The 27,941-nt window shown below is 39.2% G+C and overlaps 1 protein-coding gene and 1 pseudogene across 9 annotated transcripts in view; one reads left to right on the forward strand and one right to left on the reverse strand.

Moving 5' to 3' along the window:
- SAP130 (Sin3A associated protein 130) overlaps positions 1–11,043 on the forward strand; it is an 80,753-nt gene extending 69,710 nt beyond the window's left edge. For 8 of the 9 annotated variants that reach the window (XM_042994158.1, XM_042994159.1, XM_042994156.1 and 5 more), the window contains 3 exons: positions 8,518–8,621; positions 9,725–9,838; positions 10,097–11,043. In XM_042994158.1, the coding sequence (XP_042850092.1) occupies positions 8,518–8,621; positions 9,725–9,838; positions 10,097–10,255 (377 nt within the window). In that variant the 3' untranslated portion in view covers positions 10,256–11,043. The remainder of the gene's footprint in view (positions 1–8,517; positions 8,622–9,724; positions 9,839–10,096) is intronic. The other variant, XM_042994163.1, reaches the window with a different exon arrangement.
- Positions 11,044–18,983: 7,940 nt separating this feature from the next.
- Positions 18,984–27,557, reverse strand: LOC122240791 (annotated as a pseudogene).
- Between the last annotated feature and the right edge of the window lie 384 nt (positions 27,558–27,941).

Genomic DNA, 27,941 nt, shown 5'->3' on the forward strand with positions numbered 1-27,941 from the left:
CTTTCTTACAAAGTGTACTTTGGTGGGGAAAAGAGTAACTTTACAGTGGACACACCCTACAAACACCACCTCAGTCAGGTGTTCAAGGTCAGTATGAATAATGACACATCGTGCTAATAGTATGCACTCTTCTGTTCAAACATAAGTGACTGTCAGTGTAGACTGCTGTATGCATTAGATGTTATATATAAAACTGATGATAACCACAAGTCAACAACTAGTAGTAGATATGCAACAAATATAGGAATCCAAGTATATCACTGAAGAAAGCCAGCAAACCATGAGAGAAGAGAGCAAAAGAAAAGGAACAGAGAAAAACTACAAAAACAACCATAGAACAAGTAACAAAATGGCAAATAGATACCTGTCCATAATGACTTTGAATGTAAATGAACTAAATGCTCCAACCAAAAGACATAGGATGACAGAATAGATTAAAAAGCAAGACCTATTTCAGACCTAAAGACACATGCAGATTGAAAGTGAAGAGTTGAAAAGGCATTGATCATGCAGATGGAAGTGAAAAGAAAGCCGGAGTAGCAATGCTTATATTGGACAAAAGCGACTTTAAAACAAAGAGACAAAGAAGGACACTATATAATCGTAAAAGGGAACAATCCAATAAGAAGATATAACAGTTGTAAATATTTGTGTACCCTGCATGGGAGCACACAAATACATACAGCAGCTAATAACAAACATAAAGGAAATAGTCAATAGTAATACGATAATAGTAGGGGACTTCATCCCACTTACATCAGTGGATCGTGCAAACAGAAAATCAACAAGGAAATGGTGGCTTTGAATGACACATTGGACCAGGTGGATCTAACAGATACATTCAGAACATTCCATCTCAAAACAGCACAATACACATTGTTTTCAAGTGCACATGGAACATTCTTCAAAACAGATCACATGTTGGGCCACAAAACAAGTGTCAACAAAGTAAAAAAAATTGAAGTCATACCCTGTATCTCTTCTGACCACAGCGCTGTGAAACTAGAAATCAACCACAAGAAAAAAGCTGGAAAGAATATAAATACATGGAGGTTAAATAGCATAATACTAAAAAAATGAATGGGTCGACTAAGAAATGAAAGAGGAAATCAAAAAATACATGGAGACAAATGAAAATGAAAACAAACACAATCCAAAATCTTTGGAATGCATTAAAAGGTGTTCTAAGAGGGAAGCTCATAGTAATACAGGCCAACCTCAAGAAGCAAGAAAAATCTCAAGTAAGTCTTACTCCTAAAGGAGCTAGAAAAAGAAGAAAAACCTGAAACCAGTACAAGGGAAGAAATAAAGATTAGAGCAGAAATAAATGAGAAGCTAAAAAAAAAAAAAACAACCACGATAGAACAGATTAATGAAACCAGTAGCTAGTTCTTTGAAAACATCAACAAAATTAATAAACCTTTAGCCAGAATCATCAAAAGAGAGGACTTGAATAAACAAAAACAAATGAAACAGGACAAAGAATAACCCAACACCACAGGAGTATAAGAATACAAAGGAGTATAAGAGAATATTATGAAAAATTATGTGCCAACAAATTGGACAACATAGAAGAAGTGGATAAATTCCTAGAAACCTATAACTTCCCAAAACTGAGTCAGGAAGAAATAGAAAATTTGAACAGACCGGTTACCACCAATGAAATTGAATCAGTAATCAAAAAACTGCCAACAAACAAAAGTCCAGGACCAGATGCCTCCACAGGTGAATTCTATTCAACATTCACATGTAAAAATTTTTTTTAGTTTTAAGTAGACTCCATGCTCAATGTGGGACTTGAACTCACAACCCCGAGATCAAGAGTTGCATGCCCTACCGACTGAGCCAGCCAGGCACCCTCTACCAAACATTTAAAGAAGAGTTAATACCTATTCTCAACCTATCCCAGAAAATAGAAGAGGGAAGAAAACTTCCAAATTCATTCTATGAAGCCAGCATTACCCTGATACCAAAATCAGATAAAGACACCACAAAAAAAAAAAGGATGGGCCAGTATCTCTGATGAACATAGACGCAAAAATCTTCAACAAAATACTAGCAAGCCAAATCCAACAATATATTTTAAAAAGTCATTCACCATAATCAAGTGAGATTTATTCCTGGCTTGCAAGGGTGGCTCATTATTTACAAATCAATCAACGTGATACATCACCTTAATAAAAGAAAGAATAAGAACCATGTGAATATTTTAATAGATGTAGAAAAAGCATTTGGCAAAATGCAACCTCCATTCATCATAAAACCTTCCAACAAAGTAAGTTAGAGGGAACATATCTCAACATAATAAAGACCATATATGAAAAACCTATAGCTAACATCACAGTCAGTGGTAAAAACTGAGTTTTTCCCCTAAGAACAGGAACAAGACAAGGATGTCCACTCTCACCACTTTTATTTAACATATAACTGGCAGTTCTAGCCACAGCAGTCAGACAAGAAAAAGAAATAAAAGGCATCCAAATTGGGAAGGAAGAAGGAAAAATTTCACTAATTGCAGATGACGCATATAGAGAAAACCCAAAAGACTCCACCAAAAAACTATTAGAACTAACAAATGAATTCAGTGAGTTTTCAGGATACAAAATAATTATACAGAAATCTGTTGCATTTCTATGTACTATTAATGAAATACCAGAAAGAAAAATTAAGAAAACAGTTCCATTTACTGGTGTACCGAAAATAGTAAAATACCTAGGAATAAACTTAAACGAGGAGGTGAAAGACCTGTACTCTGAAAACTATAAAACATTAATAAGAGAAATTGAATATGACAAAAATGGAAAGATGCTTATGGATTGGAAGAACAAATATTGTTAAAATGCCATTACTACCCAGGGCAGTCTACAGATTTAATGCAATATCTATCAAAATACAACAGCATTTTTCACAACTATAACAAATAATTCTGAAATTTGTATGGAATCGCAAAAGACCCTGAATACCCAATGCTGTCTTGAAAAAGAAAAACTAGAGGTTACCACAATTCCAGATTTCAAGATAGAATACAAAGCTATAGTAATCAAAACAGTATGGTACTGGCATAAAAATATAAACCTAGATTAATGGAACAAAATAGCCCAGACATAAGTCCATAATTATATGGTCAATTAGTCTTTGACAAAGGAAGCAAGACTATCCAATGGGAAGAAGACAGTCCATTCAACAAATGATGTTGGGAAAACTGGACATCTGCATGCAAAAGAATGAAACTGTTGGAGCACCTGGGTGGCTCAGTAAGTGTCTGACGTTGGCTTAGGTCATGATCTCATGGTTCGGGAGTTCAAGCCCCATGTCAGACTCTGTGCTGACAACTCAGAGCCTGGAACCTGCTTCAGATTCTGTATCTCCCTCCCTCTGTCCCTCCCCCACTCACTGTGTCTCTCTCTCTCTCTCTCAAAAATAAATAAACATTTTTAAAAAAAATTTTTAAAAAGGAATGAAACTGAGCCACTTTCTTAACACCATACACAAAAATAAACTCAAAATTGATTAAGGATCTAAATGTGAGATCATAAAAATCCTAGAGGAGAACACAGGCAGTAATTTCTCTGACATGGGCCATAGCAACATTTTTCTAGATAGGTCTCCTGAGGCAAGAGAAGCAAAATCAAAAATAAACTATGGGACCCTATCAAAATAAAAATCTGCACAGTGAAGGAAACAACAAAACTAAAAGACAGTGTACTGGATGGTAGAAGATATTTGCAAATGACCTATCTGATAAAAGGTTAAAAGCTTTTATAACTCAACACCAAAAACACCTAAATAATGTAAGCAACAAATGAGCAGAAGACATGAACAGACATTTCTCCAAAGAAGACATCCAGGTGGCCAGCAGACACATGGCAAGATGCTCAACATCTCTCATCACCAGGGAAATGCAAGTCAAAACCACAGTGAGCTACCACACCTCACGCCTGTCAGAATGGCTAAAATCAAAAACAAAAGAAGCAAATGTTGGGGAGAATGTGGAGAAAAAGCAACCCTTGTGCACTGTTGTTGGGGAAGCAAACTGGTGTAGCCATTGTGGAAAATAGTATAGAGGTTCCTTAAAAAATTAAAAATAGAAGGGCACCTGGGTGGCTCAGTCGGTTGAGCCACTGACTCTTGATTTCAGCTCAAGTCTCATGATCTCATGGTTTGTGGGTTTGGGCCCTGCATCAGGCTCTGCACTGATGGTGCAGAGCCTGCTTGAGATTCTCTCCTTTCTCTCTGCCCTTCCCCTGTTCACACACGCTCGCTCGTTCTCCTGCTCTCTCAAAAATAAATAAATAAACTTTTTTTTTTTTTTTTTTTTAATTAGAAATAGGGCGTCTGGGTGGCTCAGTCAGTTAGGCATCTGACTTCATCTCAGGTCATGATCTCATAGTTCCAGAGTTTGTGCCCCGCGTTGGGCTCTGTGCTGACAGCTTAGAGCCTGGAGCCTGCTTTGGATTCTGTGTCTCCCTCTCTCTCTGCCCCTCCTCCACTCGTACTCTGTCTCTCTCAAAAATAAACATTAAAAAAAATTAGAAGAATTATCATATCATGTAATTCCACTATTGGGTATTTACCCAAAGAGTATGAAAACACTAATTTGAGAAGATTTATGCACTCCTATATTTATTGCAGCATTATTTACAATAGCTGAATTATGGAAGCAACCAAGGTGTCCATTGATAGAGGAATGGATAAAGATGTGAGATATATACCCAAGGGAATATTACTCAGCCATAAAAATGATTGAAAGCTTGCCATTTGTAACAACATGGATGAATCTAGAGGGTATAATGCTAAGACAATGCTAAGTGCCATATGATTTCACTCATGTGGAATTTAAAAACACAAAACAGGGGTGCCTGAGTGGCTCAGTCGGTTAAGCATCTGACTTCAGCTCAGGTCGTGATCTCATAGTTCGTGAGTTCAGGCCCCGCGTTGGGCTCTGCGCTGACAGCTCAGAGCCCGGAGCCTGCTTCAGATTCTGTGTCTCCCTCTCTCTCTGCCCCTCCCCCATTCATGCTCTGTCTCTCTCACTCTCAAAAATAAATAAATGTTAAAAAAAACAATAACAACAAAGAAAGAGACAAACCAAGAAACAGACTCTTAATTATAATTCTAGAACAAACTGATGAAACAGATTGTTACTAGAGGGAAGTTGGGGAGGAGGGATGGATGAAGTAGGTACAGGGGATTAAGAGTACACTTCTGGACTGCCTGGGTGGCTCAGTCGGTTAAACATCCGACTTCAGCTCAGGTCATGATCTCATGGTCTGTGAGTTCAAGCCCCGCGTAGGGCTCTGTGCTGACAGCTCAGAGCCTGGAGCCTGCTTCAGATTCTGTGTCTCCCTCTCTCTCTGCCCCTCCCCCACTCATGCTCTGTCTCAGAAATAAATAAACGTTAAAAAAAAAAAAGAGTACACTTCTGATGAGCACTGAGAAATGTATAGAATTGTTGAATCACTATATTGTACACCTAATACTAATATAACTGTATGTTAATTATACTGGAGTGTGTACCCCTCATAGTCTTTGATGGCGTTGTCACTTCCCCTCTGTATCTCCTCTCATAACTGCATTCTAATCCTGAGAAACATCAGACAGATCCACATAGAAAGGCATCTTTCAAAATTCCTTGACCAGTACCCTTCAAAACTGTCAAGGTCATCAGAATCAAGGACAGTCTGAGAAACTGTCAAGCCAAGAGCTGTCTAAGGAGACATAATATTTTCATTAGGTCCTAGAATGGAAAATGACCATAAAATGTATTTGTTTGTTTGTTTATTTTGAAAGACAGAGTGTGAGTGGGGGAAGGTCAGAGAGAAAGAGAGAGAGGGAATCCTAAGCATGCTTCACACTGCCAGCACAGAACCCACAAAGCATGAGATCATGAGACCTGAGCAGAAACCAAGAGTCAGACGCTTAACAGACTAAACCACCGAGACACCTCCATAACATTTATTCCTATACTATGGGAACCCACTGTTCCTCGGAGTGCCTTTAGGTTTCAGCTTCATAGTCTGTGGCACATGGAGCCTGTTGCTTTGGAAAAAGATTAGAAACTACCTGTTTTATGGCCTGTTCCCCACCCCCCGCCCCAGGTAGAATCTCTGAGCAAGGACTCTGGAGGTGGGGTGGGGACAATGGCAACCTTCTCTCTGAAGGTGAGCAACCTTCTCTAGGAGGTGAGCATCCAGTGGAAGGGAAGAGGAGTGAGCAGCCTGGGGTCCTCTTGGCTTGCTTCTCCTAGCATAAAACCATCACTTCAAAAAGCGGGAAAAGGGTTCCCAGGGCCCCAGTGTTCTTAGCACACTTGCCTTGGGTACAGTCTCCATTCTGGACTAGGGATTGAACAGAAGAGAACCCCTGCATCTCAGTTGTACACACCTAGTACTTAGCCTCAGCAGTAGGTAGCAGGGGTCAGGATGGGAAATCCTGATGACCTGCTTCTCCTGGGAAGATCGCCTTCCACCTGGCAGCTCTAGGGAAGGGAACCCCATGTTCTGGGCTGCTGCAGTCCGCATGGGGTATCCACCTCACTGAGCTGGGAGAGAAACAGAGAAATGGTCTTGATTCAGATACCACGCACTCTCTGTTCTTACCGCAGATGTGCTTAAATATATGTTGCATGAGTAGAGTTGCATTTCTGTTTTCCCTTAATGTGCCTTCCCAGAGGTTTAAATAGTTACTAAAATTTTCTTTTTCACTGGAGAGATCAGTGGTGCACTGTCATTCCACAAGTCAGTTGTCTTGCACACTTTGCCCAGCTAGCTGCTCAGGAAGGCAATTTGCCAGTGTCATAAAAACCGGAACATACACTTACCATATGACCTTACACTCCTGGGCATTTACCCAGAAAAGTGAAAACCTGTGTCCACACAAAAATCTGCACAGCTGTTCATAGCAACTTTTGTTGGAGTAGCCAGAAACTAGAACGTACTTATTGGCCATTTGTATATCTTTTTCGGAGAAATGTCTGTTTGGATCCTTCGACTTTTTACACGATTTATCTCTGTATTATGGAGTTGTAAGAATTTTTCATATGTTCTACATACAAGTCTCTTATCAGATGTATCCCTGTACCATCTTTGCAGTTTCCTCTGAGTCCATCATTATTTCAAAGTAAAGAGTTTTTTTTAATGTCTAAAATGAAATACCCAAGTACAGTACACCAAGTACTGGTGAAATCTAAATAGGCTGCATCATCATCATGGTTGTGGCATTGTACTGTGGTTTTACAAGATGTTACCACTGGGGGAAACCAGGTAGAGTACTTAGGATCTCTGTGTTATTTCTTACAAATTCATGTGAATCTCCAATTGCCTCAAAAGTTTAAAAAGTCTTTAAATCATATGCATGCTAATATTTACCTACTAGGTAGTTTTTTTTTTTTTAAGGTTTATTTTTGAAAGAGACAGAGTACAAGTGGGGAAGGGGCAGATAAAGAGGGAGACAGAGAATCCAAAGAAGGCTCCAGGCTCTGAGCCATCAGCACAGAGCCCAATGCCGGGCTTGAACTTGTGAACCGCAAGATCATGAGCAAAAGTTGAATGCTTAACCCACTGAGCCACTCAGGTGCCATGGGGGGGGGGGGGGGGTTAATTGATAAACTTCTTAAAGCAGTTTTAGGTTCACAACAAAATTGAATGGAAGGTACGGGGATTCCCATGTACCCTCAGCTCCACACATGCACAGCCTCCCGCACTATCAACATCCCCACCACAACGGTAGATTTGGTGTGTTTGATGAACATACATGAACACATCATTATCACCTAAAGTTCATCACTTACATTAAGGCTTAGTATTGGTGTTCTATATTCTGTGGGTTTTGACAAATACATAGACAGTCTTTTCAAGAATATTTTTTTAAATAATAAAGTAAAATTTTTAAAATACTTTAAAATAATTTTTAATGATCTGTTAATCTGTAAATACATTTTAAGTTATAGCTAAACAGTAATTAAAACTTCACATACACAGCTAGACTCATCTTTGACAAGTACCCCTCTATCCTAGTTTATCCCTCCCCAGTCCAGATGATACGTTTCATATTTATTTTACTACAGTTCTGGTTACTGGACTTTTCTATCCAAATGTGAAATGTTATACAAATTTGATTCCTTTCATTTCTCCAACATCTAGATAACAGCAAAACTCTTCTAAAACTTCATGCCCAGTTCTCCACAGGCTTGGAAGCATCACACATGAGCAAGGGCTCTAAGCAACCACAGACCAGTTCCCTTCCTTTAAGAGATTAAAACATTAATTTGCTCTCTTTTGAACTCTCTAGATTAGCAGAGTACGTCATTATGGCATTCTTCGGGGATGAACAAAAGGAGAAACTTTGATTCATGTTGTGACCTCTATTCCTAATGACTTCAATGCAAAGGAGTTATTTAAGTAAAGATATTTAAGTGAAGACATTCTTGATAACATAGTAGCACCTCAGCAGCTTGAACCCGAATTCTTTTAGCTTTATAAAAATTGAAATACACTTTTTATTTTTTTATGGCTCCAGAAGAGAAGAAAGCTATGCTGCAGGAAATAGCTAACCAGAAAGGGGTGTCCTGTCGTGCTCAAGGCTGGAAAGTTCACCTCTGTGCCGCTCAGTTGCTACAGCTGGTAGGTGGAGTTCTAGTAAAGTTGTTATGTCCTGCTGACATGAGGAACAGGTGCCAGAGGCATCCGTATTCATAGTGTTTCCTTTTGAGTAATTCTGAAGCATTTCCATCTGGGTGATGGCAGAGTTTTTACGTATAATACGTAATATTGTAATTATTATATCTATCCCAGAGACAGAGTTCAAACATATCTTAGTCTGATGCCCGGAACCAAAATATATTGAACAACTGTGGGTGTAAGACCCACAGTTAAGCTTCAGTATTTTGTGTTGCCATGAATCTGAAACAGAGAGCCTCGAGTGACCTGACTGTAAACCCTTGCTGCCCACAATGCTCCTTATCACGGGAACCAGGCTCAGCTCCCACCTCTTCCTGATTAGTGGGATTTATTTCCCTGCCAGTTTGCAATATTGTTCAAATAAGCTGTCCCATCCTCCCATGGGAACTAGGGGACACCTCTCCCTCTTGATACTACAAAGCCTGCCTCCTACAGCCCCTGCTTGTTCACTCTGTTCCTGAGTGCAGCCCCTGCGTGGCCCTGCATGGTGTGTGATGTCCTCCTCCCCTGGGCTGTGAGTATATCGACTAGTAAACTGCTGTTGATCTCATGTGTGTCCAGTGTTGGCTGGTGTTACGTGTCCATTTCCATCACCCTAGGGCGGGAGTCCTTCTTCACCAAGAAGGTGAAGGGGCACCAGTCAAAACAACCTCATGAAGTTTTCCATCTTTGGAGTAGCACTGATGTAAAGAACATGGTCTATTATGAGTATCTAAAAATAAAGTAGTGCTGTGGCTACTTTTTGTACTTTAGAAAAGCATATTCTCTGAAACCTTTAGACTTTTTTTTTAGAGCAGTTGTGAATTCAGGGCAGTATTTAAAAGTTATCCTTGAAGATGGACTCTGTGACGCAGTGTTCTGTTAATCGTTGTTGAACAGTTTCCCTTGCTCTACATTAGCGCCCTAGTCCTCGGGAGAAAGGATCCTATCACCCACACAGTTCTCACACCAGTTTACAGAAGTGATTCAAGGTGGGTGCATCTGCCTGACGTTACTCAGGAAAAGTACCTCTGAGGTCATGATGCCCTTCCTCTTGTGTGTTGCAGACAAATCTGGAGCATGATGTTTATGAAAGACTCACCAACCTACAGGAAGGGATTATCCCAAAGAAAAAGGCGGCCACTGATGATGATCTGCACCGAATAAACGAACTGATACAGGTTTGATTGAGCCCTTCCCTCTGACCATCCAGTTTAGGGGGTTATCCCTACGCAATGGTCTTACTTCTCCCATTTCCCTACCTCTTTCACTAATTTATTTAGTAAAAACCTACTGTTTACTTCAGCCTGCAATACCAAGAAAGACTAAAACGTTTTTTATATGACAGCCTCAGAATGGCCTCAGTCCAAAGGTGAAAAGTTATTTAAAAGCCTGGTGGTCTCCTGATTACCAATTGGTGATGATGTCTTCTGTTGCAGGGAAATATGCAGCGGTGTAAACTTGTGATGGACCAGATCAGTGAGGCCAGAGACTCCATGCTTAAGGTTTTAGATCATAAAGACCGTGTCCTGAAGCTTCTAAACAAGAATGGGACTGTCAAGAAGGTGTCAAAATTGAAGCGAAAGGAGAAAGTCTAGACCCAGAAGAATCAGGACTTTGGAAACAGAATTTATGAAGAATGATGGTGCGGGTGGGGGGAGGGTTTTGGTTCTTTTCAAAATGGAACATTGAAAAAAAGGAAGTGTTCCTTAATTCACACAAGAAAGCAGAGGGACCCATGGTACCCAATGGCACAAACGGATCAGAGCTGTTCTGATGCAGTGAACTCCATTCTCTCTTTCAGGCATATCCCTCTTAAACTCGCTGTGTCACAAACGACTCCTGATGCATCAGTGTCTGCCAGTGAGAATCAGTGACACAAATGAGTGGCTGGCAGTTTTCAGCCTTCTGGTTTATAAATTGTATTTATCTGACGGATTCCTGCAGGACCCATACTGAGCCTGGACTGAAAGTATCCACTTGGACCATCTGTTATCTCTCTACACTGAAAAATCAAACCTCTTCCCCTCAGCCCAGCCAGTTCTTATCTGTCTGACCTTCAAATGCCTGAGCTGGCCTTTTACAGCAGTGTCATATGGCACCAAGAGACTTGCCACATCTCACACTCTAAAGGGTTTGAACTATTAATTCTTGTCATTTTTTTAAAGAACCATTTCAAAGTGAAATTGTTATATTGTCTGTCCTGCGTGTGTCAGAGTTGGGTTTTTGTGGAGGTTCTGAGCAAGCAACATCTGAAGTTGCTCTGAGATCCTTGTTCTGAAGTACATTCTCAGTTATCTGTACTTCGCGTAGCTGGTGTGATGCTGTTGATTGTATGTACGGCACATCCCCCAATGTTAATAAAGGACTCAAAGAGGTTTTTGTACATGAGCAGTTTGCATCTTTTTATCAAGTGAATCAGGGCTGTGCTGTCCACCATGTGTGTATCCTACTGTAATTTCTCACACATTGTTGAGAGTTGACTCTGCTAAAGTTTTGTTCTTCCGTATGAGTGAGTTCCTCTTATCCTGGTGTTTTGAAGAGGTCACAATGGCTCTTGGTTGTCATAAATACAAGACTGTGTTTTGTCCCATTGCAGGCACAAATTGGTCAAATTACAGGACTGAGGCTGCAGGAGTGGGGGTAGGGCTGCCAACGATGGTGGATTTTCTTCACACGTTTGCTCTTGCTTCCTCCGAGCCACCTGAGTGGTGTAGTGGCTAGGCCTGCTTCCTTTGAGCACCAGCCGCCACCTCTGTCCCTTCCAGCTGGATGTTCTTCCTTAGGACATGGGTTGCCAACTTGAGCCTGAAGCTCACCTCTTTGCCCCGACCCAAATAGATTTAAGATGGGGAGTCTGTGCCAGTTCTGCCCTGGTCTTTGGGACTAACACTCTGCCTCACCTGCAACAAGCTTCCTCCAGTTGGAACGGTAAGCTCCCATCTGCTATGGCACTGGAGAAGAAACAAAGCAGGCTTCTGGGTAGGCCACATAGGCCTGGGTAGCCTAGGCCAAGAAGCCCTCAGAATAATCAAGGCTATTCCACTAGAGGTATGGAGCCAACTTTAAAAGGTATTATTGGTTGCTTGCTAGACACCAGTGCTGGAAGCATGTTCCTTTGCCTCAGTTTCTCTTCTGTGCACACATTGCCCCCATGGTTTCATGTGGTGTGCTGGCTGTGATTCACGTACTTGGGATCCTGCATTACAGACCTGTTCTGTCTAAAAGTATTGTCACCTCACTTTAAACAAAACTTAACCCTGGTCAAAGGAGCTTGTCAATGCAGGTTAGAACAATAGTGTTTTCAGTACTTCCTTGCCTTATACTGTCAGAAGTTGGGAGAGGCAGGGGGATGAGTCTTGTCACGTGTATTTGCCCATTTCACCATTCCCACAGTCAAGGTCATATCCATCAGACCCAGTAGTTTCTCCTCATGCCTCTGATTTCTTCCTCTCACCCCTACCTGCCTCCCTATCTTTAGACAAACACGAGTCTGCCCTCTTGTCGCTGGATTCGTTTGTGTTTTCTGGAATTGTATATGAGTGAAATCATACAATATATTCTTTTTCGAGGGAGGGTGTCTGCGTGCTTTACTCAGCATAATGGAAATTTTTCCTGAAATTCATCCATGTTTCTATAGGTCATTGCTTTTTGTTGCTGAGTACCAAGCTCTCCACTGCATGGATGTTTCACAAGTTGTTTTATCCGTTCACCTGTAGGAAGACTTTCAAGTTGTTAGCAGGTTTTGATATTATAGATACAACTGTTCTGTACATGTCTTTGTATGGACATATGTTTTAATATTAAAGTACTTCTGCTTTCCAGGGGTTTATAAGCAAGAGATAATCCAGAGACCAGGCTTTTGTTCCAGAAAACTATCATTCACAAACTTAAAGATTAGAAAGAATTGGAAATATATTTGGGGTAAGGCTTGGATTTGGCTCCTGTTCTCTACATTGGAAAATCAAAGAAACATAAAACTGGGGGAAAAAAGTTTTAACCTATCTGCTTTGTCTAGAAAATCTTTCATATATATTTTTTAACACAGATATTTCAAAACCCCGTTAAATAGAAATATGCCTTATAGTATTTTCATTTTCAGTGTTTTTATCACAGTAATAATATAGAATCACACAATTTTAGAGTTTAAAAGCTATTTAAAGATTCTCAACCTGGGAAAAAATGGACACCTTTTGAAAGGATTATTTTTTGGTACTTTTTTATTGTAAAATACAACACAGATAAAGAAAACTACATGAAACAAGTGTATAGCTTCATAAATTTTTTTAAAAAACAACTTTGAAATTACCACCCAGGGTAAAAACTAGAACTCTGTTGGTCACCTCAGAAGCCCCACCACTGCCCCATCCCAGTCACAACCCTCTACCTCCCCGCAAACAGCCACTATCTTGACTTTTTCAAATAACCAATGTTACTGTGATACAATTATGTGGAGTAAAATACCCAAATCTTAGCTTTATAGTTTTATGCATTTTGACAAATACATAAACGTTTAGCTAACATCTGAATACAGGTATATGTGACATCACCATAACCCCAGAAAGATGACCCCTTTGTAGCCAACACACCTCTGCCCCTTACCAAGGTAAACAGCTCATCTGTACATTATCACAGATTAGTTTTGTCTGTCCTTGACTTCATATAAATGCAGTCATAGAGTATGTGCTTTTTTGTGTCTTATTTTGAGATTCATCCATTTGTTGTACGTATCATAAATCGTTCCTTTTTACTGCTGAGTGGTATTCTGCTGTGTAAATATGCAAGTTTACTCATGTCCCTATTGAAGGACATCTTGCTTGCTTCTGGTTTTTGACCATTGTGAATAAAGCTGCTTGCTATAAACATTTGCACACAGGTTTTGTGTGGAAATAAATTTTCAGATCAGTTGGGAAAAAAACGAAGAATGTGATTGCTGGCTCACGAGGTAAAACTGTTTATTTTTGTAAGAAACTCCCAAACTGTCTTCTAAAGTGACTGTCCCATTTTACATTATCATCAGCCATCAGTGACAGTTCTTGTTGCTTGGCATCCTCTCCAATGTTTAGTGTTGTTGCCTTCTGGATTTTAGCCATTCTAATAGATAAATAGTGGTTTCCTGCCTTTATGCATAATGACATGATAATCACTTGTCATATGCTCATTTGCCATCTTTATACCATTTTTGATGAGGTGTCTGTTCAGATCTTTGCCCATATGTTAATTAGGTTGTTTTCAGATTGAGTTTTAAGAGTTCTCTGTATTTTTAGGATACCAGTCCTTTTTCTGAAAGGTATGCATTTTGCGAATAGTTTATTGCTATCTATAGCATGTCTTTCCATTTACTTAACAGTGCCTTTAGAAGAGCAGAAGTTTTCAATTTTAATAAAGTACAACATCAATTTCTTTTTGTGTGTGTGGATCATGCTTTGGGGTTATATCTAAAGACTGCCAAACCCAAGGTCATCTAGATTTTTCTCCAATATTTTGTTATAGGAGTTTTATAGTTTTGTGTTTTACATTTTAGGTCTGTGATCCATTTTGAGGTAATTTTTGTGACAGTGGTAAGGTCTGTGTACATGTTTGTGCTTGTGTATTTCCAATCCCAGCACCATTTGTTGAAAAGACCATCCCCATTAAATTACCTTTGCTCCATTTGTCAAAGATCAATTGACTGTATTTGTGTGGCACTATTTCTGGGCCCTCTCTTCTGTTCTTCTGATGTACTTGTGTATCATCTCACCACCAGCACCGCTCTGTTTCAATCACCATAGCTTTTTTTTTTTTAATTTTTTTAAATTTTTGTATTTTTTAAAAAATTTTTTAATTAATTTATTTCTGAGATACAGATAGAGACAGAGGGTGAGCAGGGGGGGAATGGAGAGAGAGGGAGACACAGAATCCGAAGCAGGCTCCAGGCTCTGAGCTGTCAGTACAGACCCCAATGTGGGGCTCAAATTCATGAACCACGAGATCATGACCTGAGCCAAAATCGAGTCAGACGCTTAACCGACTGAGCCACCCAGGCACCCCTTAATCACCATCGCTTTATAGTCCTGAAGTTGAGCAGTATCGGTTCTCCAACTTGGTTCTTCACTGTTGTGTTAGCTATTCTGGGTCTTTTGTCTTTTCATATAAATTATAGAATCTGTTAATATGTATGGAATGCTCTGCTGGAATTTGGATTAGGACTACATGGAATCTATAATCCAATTGGGAGAGAATTGGCATCCTAATAATGTTGGATGTTCTAGTCCATAAATACGGATACCTCCATTTAGTTAGGTGTTTTATTTTTTCATAAGAGTTTTGTAATTTTCCTCATATACATTTGTACCTATTTCATTAGATTTATACTTAAGTATTTCATTTTATGTGTATGCTATTATAAATGGTACTGTGTTTTCAAATTGTAATTGTTCACTAGTAGTGTATAAGAAAGCAATCAACATCTATATACTATTAACCTTATATGCTGTGGTGTTCCTATATTAACAGAAGTGCTTTTGCCAACTTCTTGGGACTTTCTACATCAACAGTGCCATCTGTAAACAAATACAGTTTTATTTCTTCTTTCCCAATCTGTATAAGTTTTCTTTCTTTTTCCTGTCATATTGCAGTAGATAGGACTTCCAGCAAGATGTTGAATAAGAGTGGTAAGAGGTCCAATAAAGACTGCATTGGCTTCTTCTGCCATTAAAAAACAAAACAAACAAACAACAACAACAACAGCAAACAGTGGTAAGAGGGAGTATCCTTCTTTGTTTCCAATCTTAGGGATAAAGTGTCCAGTTTCTCACCATTAAGTACGATGTGAGAGAAGGGGCTTTTCTAAAAGTTCTTGATTAAGTTGAGGAAGTTCTTTGTTGCTAGTTTTCTGAGAGTTTTCAATCATAGAATGGATGGTGGGTTTTGTCATATGTTTTCCTGCATCACTGGTACAATCATATGAGTTTATTTAGCATGTTGATTTAATAGATTACATTAATTGACTTTTTAAATTGCTGAACCAGCCAATCAAACCAGCATACCTGGAATAAATTCCACTTGGTTATGATGTATAGTTCTTTTTATACATTGTTAGTTTCAACTTGCTGACGTTTAGTTACATCTATGTTCATGAAAGAACATATGATTTATTTTTTATACTTCTCTTTATCAGTGTCAGGGTGATGCTGATGTCCTAGAAGGATTTAGGAAGTGTTCTCTCTGCTTCTGTTTTTTGGGGAGAAGTGTAGAGAATTGGTATAATTTCTTCCTTAAATGTTTGGTCAGATTCACTGGTGAAAACATCTGGATCTGGTACTTTGTTTTTTGGAAATTACCAGTTATTGATTCAATTTTTAAAATAGATATAGGCCTATTTCTCCTTGTGTGAGTTTTGGTTATTTCTTTCAAGGAATTTCATTATTTCATCTAAGTTAGTAAATTTGTGGGCATGGAGTTTTTTGCAGACGTCCTTTTTGGGTTTTTTGGGTTTTTGTTTTTGTCGTTTTAAGATTTCATTTTTAGAGGCACCTGAGTGGCTTAGTCAGTTAAGCATCCAACTTCAGCTCAGTTCATGATCTCACAGTTTGTGAGTTCAAGCCCAGTGTCGGGCTCTGTGCTGACAGCTCAGGGCCTAGAGCCTACTTTGGATTCTGTGTCTCCCTCTCTTTCTCCCCCTCCCCTGCTGACACTCTGTCTCTCAAAAATAAACACTAAAAAATTTTTATAAGGTTTTATTTTTAAGTAATCTCTGCATCCAACATGGAGCTTGAACTCACAATCCTGATATCAAGAGTCACATGCTCCACCAACTGAACTAACCAAGCATTCCTTTATTATCTTTTTCATGTCCATGGGATCAGTAGTGATACCTTTCCTTTTTTGTTGTTGTTTGGATTTTGAGGGGTGCCTGGGTGGCTCAGTAGGTTAAGCATCTGACTCTTGATTTCAACTCAGGTCATGGGATTGAGCACCATGTTGGGTTCTGCACTGGGCATGGAGCCTGCTTAAGATCCTCTCTCTTTCCCTCTGCACCCACCTTCTCAAAATTTTTTTTTTTTTTTTTTTTTTGAGATGGGGCATCTGACTGGCCTACTCAGTAGAGCATGTGACCCTCAATCTCAGGGTTGTGAGTTCAAGCCTCATGTTGTGTGTAGAGATTACTTAAAAATAAAATCTTAGGGCGCCTGGGTGGCTCAGTTGGTTGGGTGGCCGACTTCGGCTCAGGTCATGATCTCGCGGTCCGTGAGTTCGAGCCCCGCGTCGGGCTCTGTGCTGACAGCTCAGAGCCTGGAGCCTGTTTCAGATTCTGTGTCTCCCTCTCGCTGACCCTCCCCTGTTATGCTCTGTCTCTCTCTGTCTCAAAAATAAATAAAACATTAAAAAAATTTTTTTAAATAAAATAAAATCTTAAAACTTTGAATTATAATTCATATAACATACAGTTCACCTACTTGAAGTGTATAACTCAGTGACTTTCACTATATTCAGAGTTGTGCATCCATCCCATAATCAATTTGAGAATATTTTCATTGCCCCCAAAATCAGCCCTGTACCCAGAACCACTACTCCAATTTAGGAGTTGAATCCATTTTTGAGTTAATTTTTGCATCTGATGTGAAGTAAAGGGTCCAACTTCCTTCTTTTGCCTATGGCTTACCAGTCTTCCCTGCCATGTATTGAAAAGGCTTCTTTCACCTCATTGAATTGTCCTGGCAGTTTGTCAAAGATGAGTTAATTATATATGTGAAGAATTACTTCTGAACTGTCAATTTATTTCTTAAGATTTTATTTTTAATCTCTATACCCAATGTGGGGCTCAAACTTACAACTCCAAGATCAAGAGTTTTATGCTGTACCCCACTGAGCCAGCCAGACGCTCCTGATCTCTCAATTCTATTCCCTTGATCTGTATATCTAAACTTAGGGCATGCTATCTTATTTACCTCAACTTTTTAAAAAATGTTTTCAATGTTTCTATTTATTTTTGAAAGAAAGCATGCACACAAGTGGGGGAGGAGCAGAGAGAAGGAGACAGAGGATCCAAAGTAGGCTCTGCACTGACAGCAGAGAGCCCGATGTAGGGCTTGAGCCCACAAACCATGAGATCATGGCCTGAAGTCAGACGCTTAACTGACTGAGCCACCCAGGGGCTCCATTGTTTACCTAAACTTTATAGGAAGTTTTGAATTTGGGAAGTGTGAGTTCTCCTTTTTGTTACTGTTTTTCAAGATTGTTCTGGCTATCCTAGGTCCTTTGAATTTCCAGGTCAATTTGGGATTAGCCTCTCAGTTTCTGCAAAGAAGCTGTCTGGGATTTTGATAGGTACTATGTTGAATCTGTAGATAAATTTGGGAAATTTTGCCACCTTAATATTAAATCTTCTCATCTATAAACATGGACTGTCTTTCCATTTATTTGTACTAATTTAATTTCTTTCAACAGTATTTGGTAGTATTCAGAGTAAAAGTTTTTCATTTGTTAAACTCAGATACAACTGATTTTTTATGGTATTAATTATTTATATTAAAGCAGCTTGACTGAAATATAATTCACACACTGTATAGTTGACCCATTTAAAAAGTACAATTGAGGGGTGCTGGGGTGGCTCATTGGTTAAGCTTCCCACTCTGGATCTTGGCTCAGATCATGATCTCACGGTTCATGAGATCAAGCTCCATGTTGGGCTCTGCACTGACAGTGCGGAGCCTGCTTAGGATTCTCTCTCTCCCTCCCTTTCTGTCCATCCTCCCCTTTCAAAATAAATAAACATTAAAAAAAATTAAAATGTACAATTAAGTGTTTTTCTATATGTTGCATTATATATATGTATATATCACATTTTATCCATTTACCTGTTAAGGGACACTTCATTGTTATTTGTACCTTTTGGATTGTAAATAACTTCCTAGTTTGTTTTTGTTTCTGTTTTTGTTTTTGTTTTAAGTAGGCTCCATCCCCAGGGCTTGAACTCACAACCCTGAGATCAAGACCTGAACCAACTGAGCCACCCAGGCTCCCCGTGGATTGTAAATAATGTTCTAGTGAACACTGGCATACAAGTATCTGTTCAAGGGCTTTACTTCACTTTGGATATATATTTAGGAGTGGGATTTCTGAATCATATGAAAATTCTGTGTTGGGGCACCAGGGTGGTTCAGTCGGTTAAGCCTTGGACTTCGGCTCAGGTCATGATCTCACAGTTCGTGAGTTCGAGACCCATGTCGGACACTGTGCTGACAGCTCAGAGCCTAGAGCCTGCTTCTGATTGTGTCTCCCTCTCTCTCTGCCCCTCCCCCGCTCACACTTTCTCCATTAAGGTTTCCTCAAGTTTTGCCAAATTCATGTTATCCTCCTGACTGTGTTTTGGAGTGATTTACCATCAGTCCACCTCACCAGCACTTTGCATCTTTCTACAATATGTTGAAACCAGCAAACTGCAACTTGTGCAAACTGATGGGGCAAAGATTTAGGAGAGGTAGTTGGCTTTTTCTAAGTGGCTGGAGCCTCACATTAGACATACAAGGCCCTGACAGCGTTGCAGTCCATATTTGTGTGTAATCTCATTGACTAAAGTCTTATAAGACTGACGCAGCAAAATACTAGTCACTGTAGGTATAGAAGAGTTATCAGAAATTGAATCGTCACTTGATGTTTCCTGGATCTCTTTACTTTGTTCTTCCTATCATGAGCTATAAAAAGTCACTGCCATAACCTGGCAAAGCTGAATATTCCCACACCATCTGTCAAAGAGGCCTGTCCAAAGAAAAAATTCCAGGAATCTCTTGAGTAAAGATCAATTGTTGTTTTCCCCACAACAGAATGCATCTTCGGGTTTCTTTTTTGTTAAACCTTCACAATGTGCCCTGCATACATTTGTGGATGTTTTGCACTATTGTTGACTCTAACAATGCAGAAACAGGAAGTGTTTCTAGGAGTTTTACTGTGAACCCATAGAAAAGTTTGCACTGTAACGCTTGAGCCATGTAATGCATTCTTAACTAGTAATTCTGGTGTTTCCTGGAGATCCAGTATATACCAGTGGACTGTATGTAAATACTGCATTTCTTTGGGGAGGGTGTCTTTTTCTACAAGGATCACTGAAAACCTGTTCAACATTGTCAGGAGCCTCATGATGGGAAGGGATCCGATCTGATTACAAATGCAAGGTGATGACCTATCAGAATGGCTAACATTAACAATTCAGGCAACAACAGATGTTGGCGAGGATGTGGAGAAAGAGGATCTCTTTTGCATCGTTGGTGGGAATGCAAGCTAGTGCAGCCACTCTGGAAAACAGTATGGAGGTTCCTCAAAAAATTAAAAGTAGAACTACCCTATGACCCAGAAATTGCACTACTAGGTATTTATCCAAGGGATACGGTGTGCTGTTTCAAAGGGACACATGCACCCCAATGTTTAGAGCAACTCTATCAACAATAGCCAAAGTATGGAAAGAGCCCAAGTGTCCATTGATGGATGAATGATAATGGATGAATGAATGGATAAAGAAAATGTGGTATAGATAGATAGATAGATACAGATATATATATATATATATATATATATATATATATATATATACACACACATACACACAATGGAGTATTACTCAACAATCAAAAAGAATGAAATCTTGCCATTTGCAACTACGTGGATGGAACTGAAGGGTATTATGCTAAGTGAAATTAGAGAAAAACAAAAATCATATGACTTCACTCATAAGAGGACTTTAAGATACAAAATAGATGAGCATAAGGGAAGGGAAGCAAAAACAATATAAAAACAGGGAGGGGTACGAAACATAAGAGACTCTTAAATATGGAGAACAAACAGAGGGTTACTGCAGGAGTTGTGGGAGGCGGGATGGGCTAAATGGGGAAGAGGCATTAAGGAACCTACTCCTGAAATCATTGTTGCACTATATGCTTGGATGTAAATTAAAAAACTAATAATTATAAAAGAAAAAAATGCAAGGTGATGAGTCCAAAGAGAGCACTGTCTCTGGCTAGAAGGATTCACTCACCAAATGCTGTTCCCCAGCATCTAAGTTCTCATACTGTTACACAGTGCTGGATTCTTTGAGATGAGAGCTATTTTTAGTGTCTGTTCAGGTGGTCACACTGTTTCCATCTTTAGAGACAAAGGTTCCCATTGAAGTTTTTGCCTTGGACAGAAGTGTCTACACCTGGCCATAGAATTGTGTAGGATGCCTTCCCCACATCAGGCCTCAATGCCGCGCACTCACCTCCCACGGCAACCCTTGCACACCTCCATTTCTTCTTGCATTAGTTTGGGTAGAATATCCTTTTTATTTCCATAAAATTGATAGTAATGTCCCTACATTCATTTCTGATTTTTTTTAAATTTTTTTAATGTTTATTTGTTTTTGAGAGAGAGAGAGACAGAGAGACAGAGAGACAGAGAGTGAGTGGGGGAGAGGTAGAGAGAGGGAGACATAGAATCAGAAGCAGGCTCTAGGCTCCGAGCTGTCAGCACAGAGCCCGACACAGGACTCAAACTCACGAGCCATGAGATCATGACCTGAGCCAAAGTTGGACACTCAACTGACTGAGCCACCCAAGTGCCCCATCATTTCTGATTTTAGTAATTTGAATCTTCTTTTATTCTTAGTCAATCTAGATAAAGGTTTTTGTTAATTTTGTTGATCTTTTCAAAGAACCAACTTTTAGTTTTGTTGATTTTCTCTTTCTGTTCTCTTATCTCTATTCTGTTTTTATTTTCTTCTGCTAACTTTGGGATTAGTTCGCTTTTTTTTCCTAGCTCCTTAAGATGTACAATTAAGGTTACTGACTTGAGATATTCCTTTTTTCAGCATATACATTTACAACTATAAATTTCCCTCTGAGCACTGCTTGTGCTGCATTCCTTAAGTTTTGCCGTGTTGTGTTTCCACTTGTCTCAAGGTGCTTTCTAATTTCCCTTGTTAGTTGTTCTTGTGGTTAGTTAAGAGTGTTTGTTTACTTCCCACCTGTTTGTAAATTGTCCAGTTTTATTTCTTTTATTCATTTCCAGTTTCATTCTATTGCGATTGAAAAAGATATTGTATATGGTTTGAAGCTACTTAAATTTATTGAGACTTGTTTTGTGGCCTAACATATGGTCTCTTCTGGAGAATATTCCACATGTACCTGAGAAGGATGTGTAGCAACTCCTGTTGCTAAGTGTTCTGTATCTGTCTGTTAGGTCAGCTCAGTTTATAGTGTTGTTCACATTCTTGGTTTCCTTATTCATCCATCTGGTTGTTTCTATCCACTGTTGAGAGTGGCTAGTGTAGTCTCCAACTATTATTGTTGAACTATTTCCCCTTCAATTCTGTCAATTTTTCCTTCATATAGTTTTGGTGGTACTTATTTCTGGATATGTTTATAATTGTTATGTCTTCATGTATTTTATGAAATGTATTTTTTGCAGTGTACTATTTGGATTCCCTCCTTTCAGTTTCTGTATATATTATTTTCCTAGGAGTTACCTTAGGGATTACAATCAACATCCCAAATTTATGGTGTGCTTGGTGGTGTCCCACGCTCTTTGGTCACTTTCTTCATTTTGTTTTTCTTTCTACTCTTCTGGATAATTAATGTCTAATCTTCAAGTCCAGTGATCCTTTCTTCTACTTGCTTAAATCTACTATTGAATCCCTCTAATGAGTTTTTCATTTCAGTTATAGTACTTTTCAGCTCCAGATTTTTTTTTTTTGGTTGCTTTTTATAATTTCCATCTCCTTACTGATATTCTTATTTTGTTCAGACGTCGTCTTACTAATTTCCTTCAGTTCTTTGTCTATGGTTTGCTTTAGCTTATTAAACACGCTTAAGGGGGCACCTGGGTGGCTCATTCAGTTAAGCGGCCGACTTCGGGTCGGGCCATGATCTCGCGGTCGGTGAGTTCTAGCCCCGCGTCGGGCTCTGTGCTGACAGCTCAGAGCCTGGAGCCTGCTTCAGATTCTGTGTCTCCCTCTCTCTGACCCTCCCTTGTTCATGCTCTGTCTCTCCCTGTCTCAAAAATAAATAAACGTTAAAAAAAATTAAAAAAAAAATAAACACGCTTAAGACTCTTGATGTAACATCTTTGACAAATAGCTCCAATATCGGAGCTTCTACAGGGATTATTTCTGTCAAACTCTTTATTTCCTGTGGATGGATCATATTTTTCTATTTCTTTGTTTTGTAATTTTTTGTTGAGAAGTGGACATTCTGAGCATCATGTTGTGGTAATTCTGGAAATCTAATTCTCTCACTTCTTAGGAGGGATTGCTGGGTTTTGCTTGTTGATGGCTGAAATCATCCTTTGTGGCTTTTCCATATGTTATTGCAAAGTGTGTCTTTTTTGTTGTGTGTGTTCACTGAAGTTTCCCTTCTGTTGTCTCTACAGTCATCCAGTGACCTGACAAAGATTTCCTTAAGTATGTGGCTCCTGAGAGAGAGAGAAATACATCCTATCTTTAAATTCTCTCATGGCTGGGAGGCACTTCAGCCCATGGGAGTTGAAACAATTACCAACTTCTGTGCCTGCCACCCATTGATCAAAAACAGCAATCAGAATGCACAACCCTGACTTTTGGAGGATAGAGTCATTCTTGCCTACTCTGGCTCCAACAAGCCACACTAGGAACATCAGCTGCTGACCCTGTGGCTGCCTGCTCCAAGGATAGGAAATGGTATCCCCTTTCTCACTAAAGTTGCAACTGACAAAATTTACCAGCCTCTTCATCAAAGTGTCTGCTGGATGCTGCAAGTGTTCTACATACTCTGGAGTTACCACATAGTTGCTTCGGATGGTTCCCTGCCAACCTTGAGTATCGTGCCAGTGGAGAGATGGATTCCTGACATTCACATCTTCCCTGATGTCACTACAGTGGATTTTTGTACAGTCAACTTGTGTCCTGCAAACCTGCTAAATTTGTTTATTAGTTCTAATTTTTTTTAATGGATTCCTTAGGATTTTCTGTATACAAGACCATGTCATCTACAAAGAGAGAGCTTTACTCTTTCCTTTCCAGTCTGGACAACTTTTATTTCATTTTCTTGTCTAATTGTCCCAGCTGTAACTTTGAGTAAACATTGAATAAAAGTGTTGAGAGAGGATATCCTTCTCTTGTTCCTGAACTTAGGGAAAGGCATTTAGTAATTTACCCATTAAGTCTTAATGGGTTAGATGTGGGTTTTTCATAGATATCCTTTATGAGGTTGAGTAAGTTCTTTTCTGTTACTCGTTTCTTGAGTGTTTTTATCATGAAAGAATATTGCAATTTTTTAAGGAATATTGCATTTTATCAAATGCTTTATCTATATCTATTGAGATGACCATGTGGATTTTGTTCTTTATCCTATTAATGTGATGTATTATGTTAATTGATTTTCAGATGTTAAATCAGCCTCGCATTCCTTGGGTATATCTCATTTGATCATGATGTATACTCCTTTTTATTAGTGAATGGATTTGATTTGTTAATTTTGGTTCTTAGGGTTTTGTTGTTGTTTGGGTTTTTTTAGTGTATAGTCATGAAAGATTTTGTGTGTGTGTGTGTGTGTGTGTGTGTGTGTGTGTGATGTCTTTGTCCATATTGTTATCAGGGTACTACTGGCCTCAGAATGAATTGGGAAGGGTTCTCTGCTCCCCTAACTTTTGGAAGAGTTTGTAAAGGATTTGTATTGGGGCGCCTGTGTGGCTCAGTTGGTTAAGCATCTGACTTCGGCCCAGGTCATGATCTCATAGTTTGTGAGTTTGAACCCCATGTCAGGCTCTGTGCTGACAGCTCAGAGCCTGGAGCCTGCTTCAGATTCTGTGTCTCCCTCTCTCTCTCTGCCCCTCCCAAGCTCATGCTCACACTCTGTCACTGTCAAAAATAAATAAACTTAAAAAAAATTTTTTTAAGGATTTGTATTAATTCTTCCTTAAACATGTATTAGAATTCATCAGTGAAATCATCTGATCCTGAGATTTTCTTTGTGGGTAGTTTTTTTTTTATTGCTATCTCAGTTTGCTTACTTACTATTGATCTATTCAGATCTGTTTCTTCTTGAATCAGTATTGATAGTTTGTGTGTTTCTAAGAATTCATCCATTTACTCTAAGTAGATTTTTTGGATTAAAGTTGCCTCTAGTATTCCCTCATGATTCTTTTTAGTTCTGTAATGTTGATACTTTAACGTTTCCTCTTTAATTTCTGATAATAGTAGTTTGTGACTTCTGTTTTCTCCTTGGTCAGCCTAGTTAGAGTTTTATCAATTTGATTGATATTTTTAAAGAACCAGATTTTGGCTCTGTTGATTTTCTCCATTGATTTCCTGTTGTCAATTTCATTTATATCTGCAGTGATTTTAATTATTTCTATTCCTTTAGAAACTTGCTTTAGAAAGTTGCTATTCTTTCTCTGGTTTCCTAAATTGGAAGTTTATATTTTTTTAAATCTTAGATCTTTCTTTTTGTCTACTAATATGTGTTTAGAGCCATGAATTCCCTTCTAAACACTGCTTTCACTGAATTCCACAAATTTTGAAGTTTTGTATTTTCATTTATTTCAAAAGTCTTACCTTCTCTTCAGACTCTTTTGACCCACGTGCTATTTAAAAGTGTGTGGTTTAATCTCCCAATATTTTAGGATTTTCCAGCCATCTTTATGTTACTGATTTCTACAGTATTAAATTTGTTAAGATGTATTTTATGGCCCAGAATGTGATTGCTCTTAGTAAATCTACTCTGCCATTAATGGATGTCCCTATCTTGACAGTTATGATAATCACATTTTTTAAATTTCCCCATAGTTTTAAGAACCAGTGTATATCTCTTAACATTACAGTCTGTCTTATCTGTTCTCTGTCTTTGATATACCTTTTAAATTTTTAGTAGGTGGCCCTTGTTTTTTTCTTAAAATTTATTTGTAAAATTTTTTTAATGTTTATTTATTTTTGAAGGAGAGAGAGAAAGACAGAGCATGAGTGGGGAAAGAGCAGAGACAGAGGGAGACACAGAATCTGAAGTAGGCTCCAGGCTCTGAGCTGTCAGCACAGAGCCCGACGCTAGGCTCTAACTCACAAACTGTGAGATCATAGACATGAGCCGAAGTCAGATGGTTAATGGACTGAGCCACCCAGGTGCCCTTCTTACAATTTATTTGTAAAAGCACTCAATCCTTTAAGTTCCCCGCATTTTGATTTTTTTGATTGTACTTAATACTATAGTTCAAACATGGTTTTCTGTCCAATGGATACAGAGTCTTGGTCAGTTCATATATTTTTTTTTTTTGAAAGACTACTTATCGTATTGTGTTCTTTCATTAGGAGTTACTTATTGTCTGATTGTATCTTTTTATAGGAGCATCCTTAGGTTGGCTCTTGATTCTTTCTGATATGATTTTGCTATCTGGTATGGCAAGATATTCTAGACACATCTTATGTATATCCTGCTCTTTAGTCATTCTTCCAAGAATCTCTGGTTTTATTTACTAGGAAGCAGTATTTTCATAGCATAATCTAGGTAGTGTGGCATGACCATTGCTTTTGGGTTTGTAATTATTGCTAGGATCTTTTAGTAGACAGATACACAAACATGTTTAAGTAGTGTTTACTAAGTCCGTCTACTGTCAAGTTATCCCTCCCTCCTCCTTTCCATAATCGACTCTGTGGAAGCAAGTCTCTAAACATAGCTCACATTAAGGGGGTGAGGAATTAATCTCCATCTCCTTTAGGGGTCTCCTCTGACTTTTTAAATAGTTGTGCTGTACCTACAATGTCAGAACATACTGACAGCAGGTAGCATACTATACTCTCCCTTTTAACCCGTGATTAATATTAATTTCTAGGGAAAAAAAATATTGAATGCTTACCACCAGTCTTATGTCCATATCTCTCTAGTCATTTTGTTGCCTGAAACTTCCTCTCTAGTAGATTTCTCAAGAAGTCCTCATCGAGGGGCACCTGGGTGGCTCAGTTGGTTAAGCGTCCAACTTCGGCTCAGGTCATGATCTCACAGTTCGTGGCTCAAGCCCCGCATTGGGCTCTGTGCTGACAGCTCAGAGCCTGGACCCTGCTTTGGATTCTGTGTCTCCTTCTCTCTCTGCCCCTTTCCCACTCATGCTCTGTCTCTCTGTCTCTCAAGAATGAATAAACATTAAAAAAAATTTTTAATAAAAAACTCTCACTTATAAATTAACTTTTACCATTTCAATAGCATGAAATTGGTATTTTTTTAAGGTACCATGCTGTTTATTTTTTTTAAGTTTATTTATTTATTTTGAGAGAGAGAGAACCAGGGGAGTTGGGGCAGAGAGAGGGCGATAGAGGATCCAAAGCAGGCTCTGAGCTGTCAGCACAGAGCCCAATGCGGGGCTCAAACCCACAAATCATGAGATCATGACCTGAGCTGAAGTCAGACGCTTAACCGACTGAGCCACCCAGGCGCCCCGCAGTTGGTATTTTTAAAGCACTGTCAGGGATTTGGGGTAGCAGGTTGCTGCAGTTATTGCCTTCAGGGTACAGATCATTCCTGCTTTCTCTTCTCATTACACCTATCTATATTCTCTTAGTTTTCCAAGCTGTACAACAAATTACCACAAAGTTAGCAGGTTAAAACAACATTTATCATTTCAGTTGCCATGCTTCAGGAGTCTAGTATAACAGAACTACACGGCCTTGATCAGGGTCTCGCAAGGCTGCAATCATGGTACCAGCCAGGGCTGGGAGCCCATCTGAATCCTCCTCCAGCCTCACAGGTTTTTGGCAGAATTCATTCCTATGGAACTCAAGATGGCTTGCCCTTTCAAGGCCCAAGGAGTGTTTTTCTGGCTGTACAACATAAAAGGGAAGGTGGGTGTGGTAACCACAAAGGACTGCAGAATCAAAGCAAGCAGAATAGTCTGACTCACACAGACCCACGGCACTAGCCGGTTAATCATCGTGTTCCTAGAAACGAAATAAGTAGGAAGCCTATGAAATTCTTACATGGCCTGTATAAGGAGAAAAGTTCTAGGTCAAGTGAACAAAAGTCTAACTCAAATCATAAAATAGATCAATTCCCAGACTTGAGCCAGTTCCCAGACCAGGAACCCCTTGAACGAACCAGGGAAATGGGTCCCCTTGACCTTTACCAGATCCTTTACAGCCATTTACCTGGATAACTGTGCAGTGGGTAAAAGGAAACAATCAGACCACTCATGGATTACTGGACACTGGCTGTGAATAGGCATTGACTACAGGAAGCCCAAAACGTTACTGTGGCCCTCTGGTCAGAGTAGGGGCTCAAGGATCAATGAGATTTTAACTCAGGTCCATCTCACTGT

The sequence above is a fragment of the Panthera tigris genome, chromosome C1 (genome assembly GCF_018350195.1).
Source record: "Panthera tigris isolate Pti1 chromosome C1, P.tigris_Pti1_mat1.1, whole genome shotgun sequence".
NCBI lineage: Eukaryota > Metazoa > Chordata > Mammalia > Carnivora > Felidae > Panthera > Panthera tigris.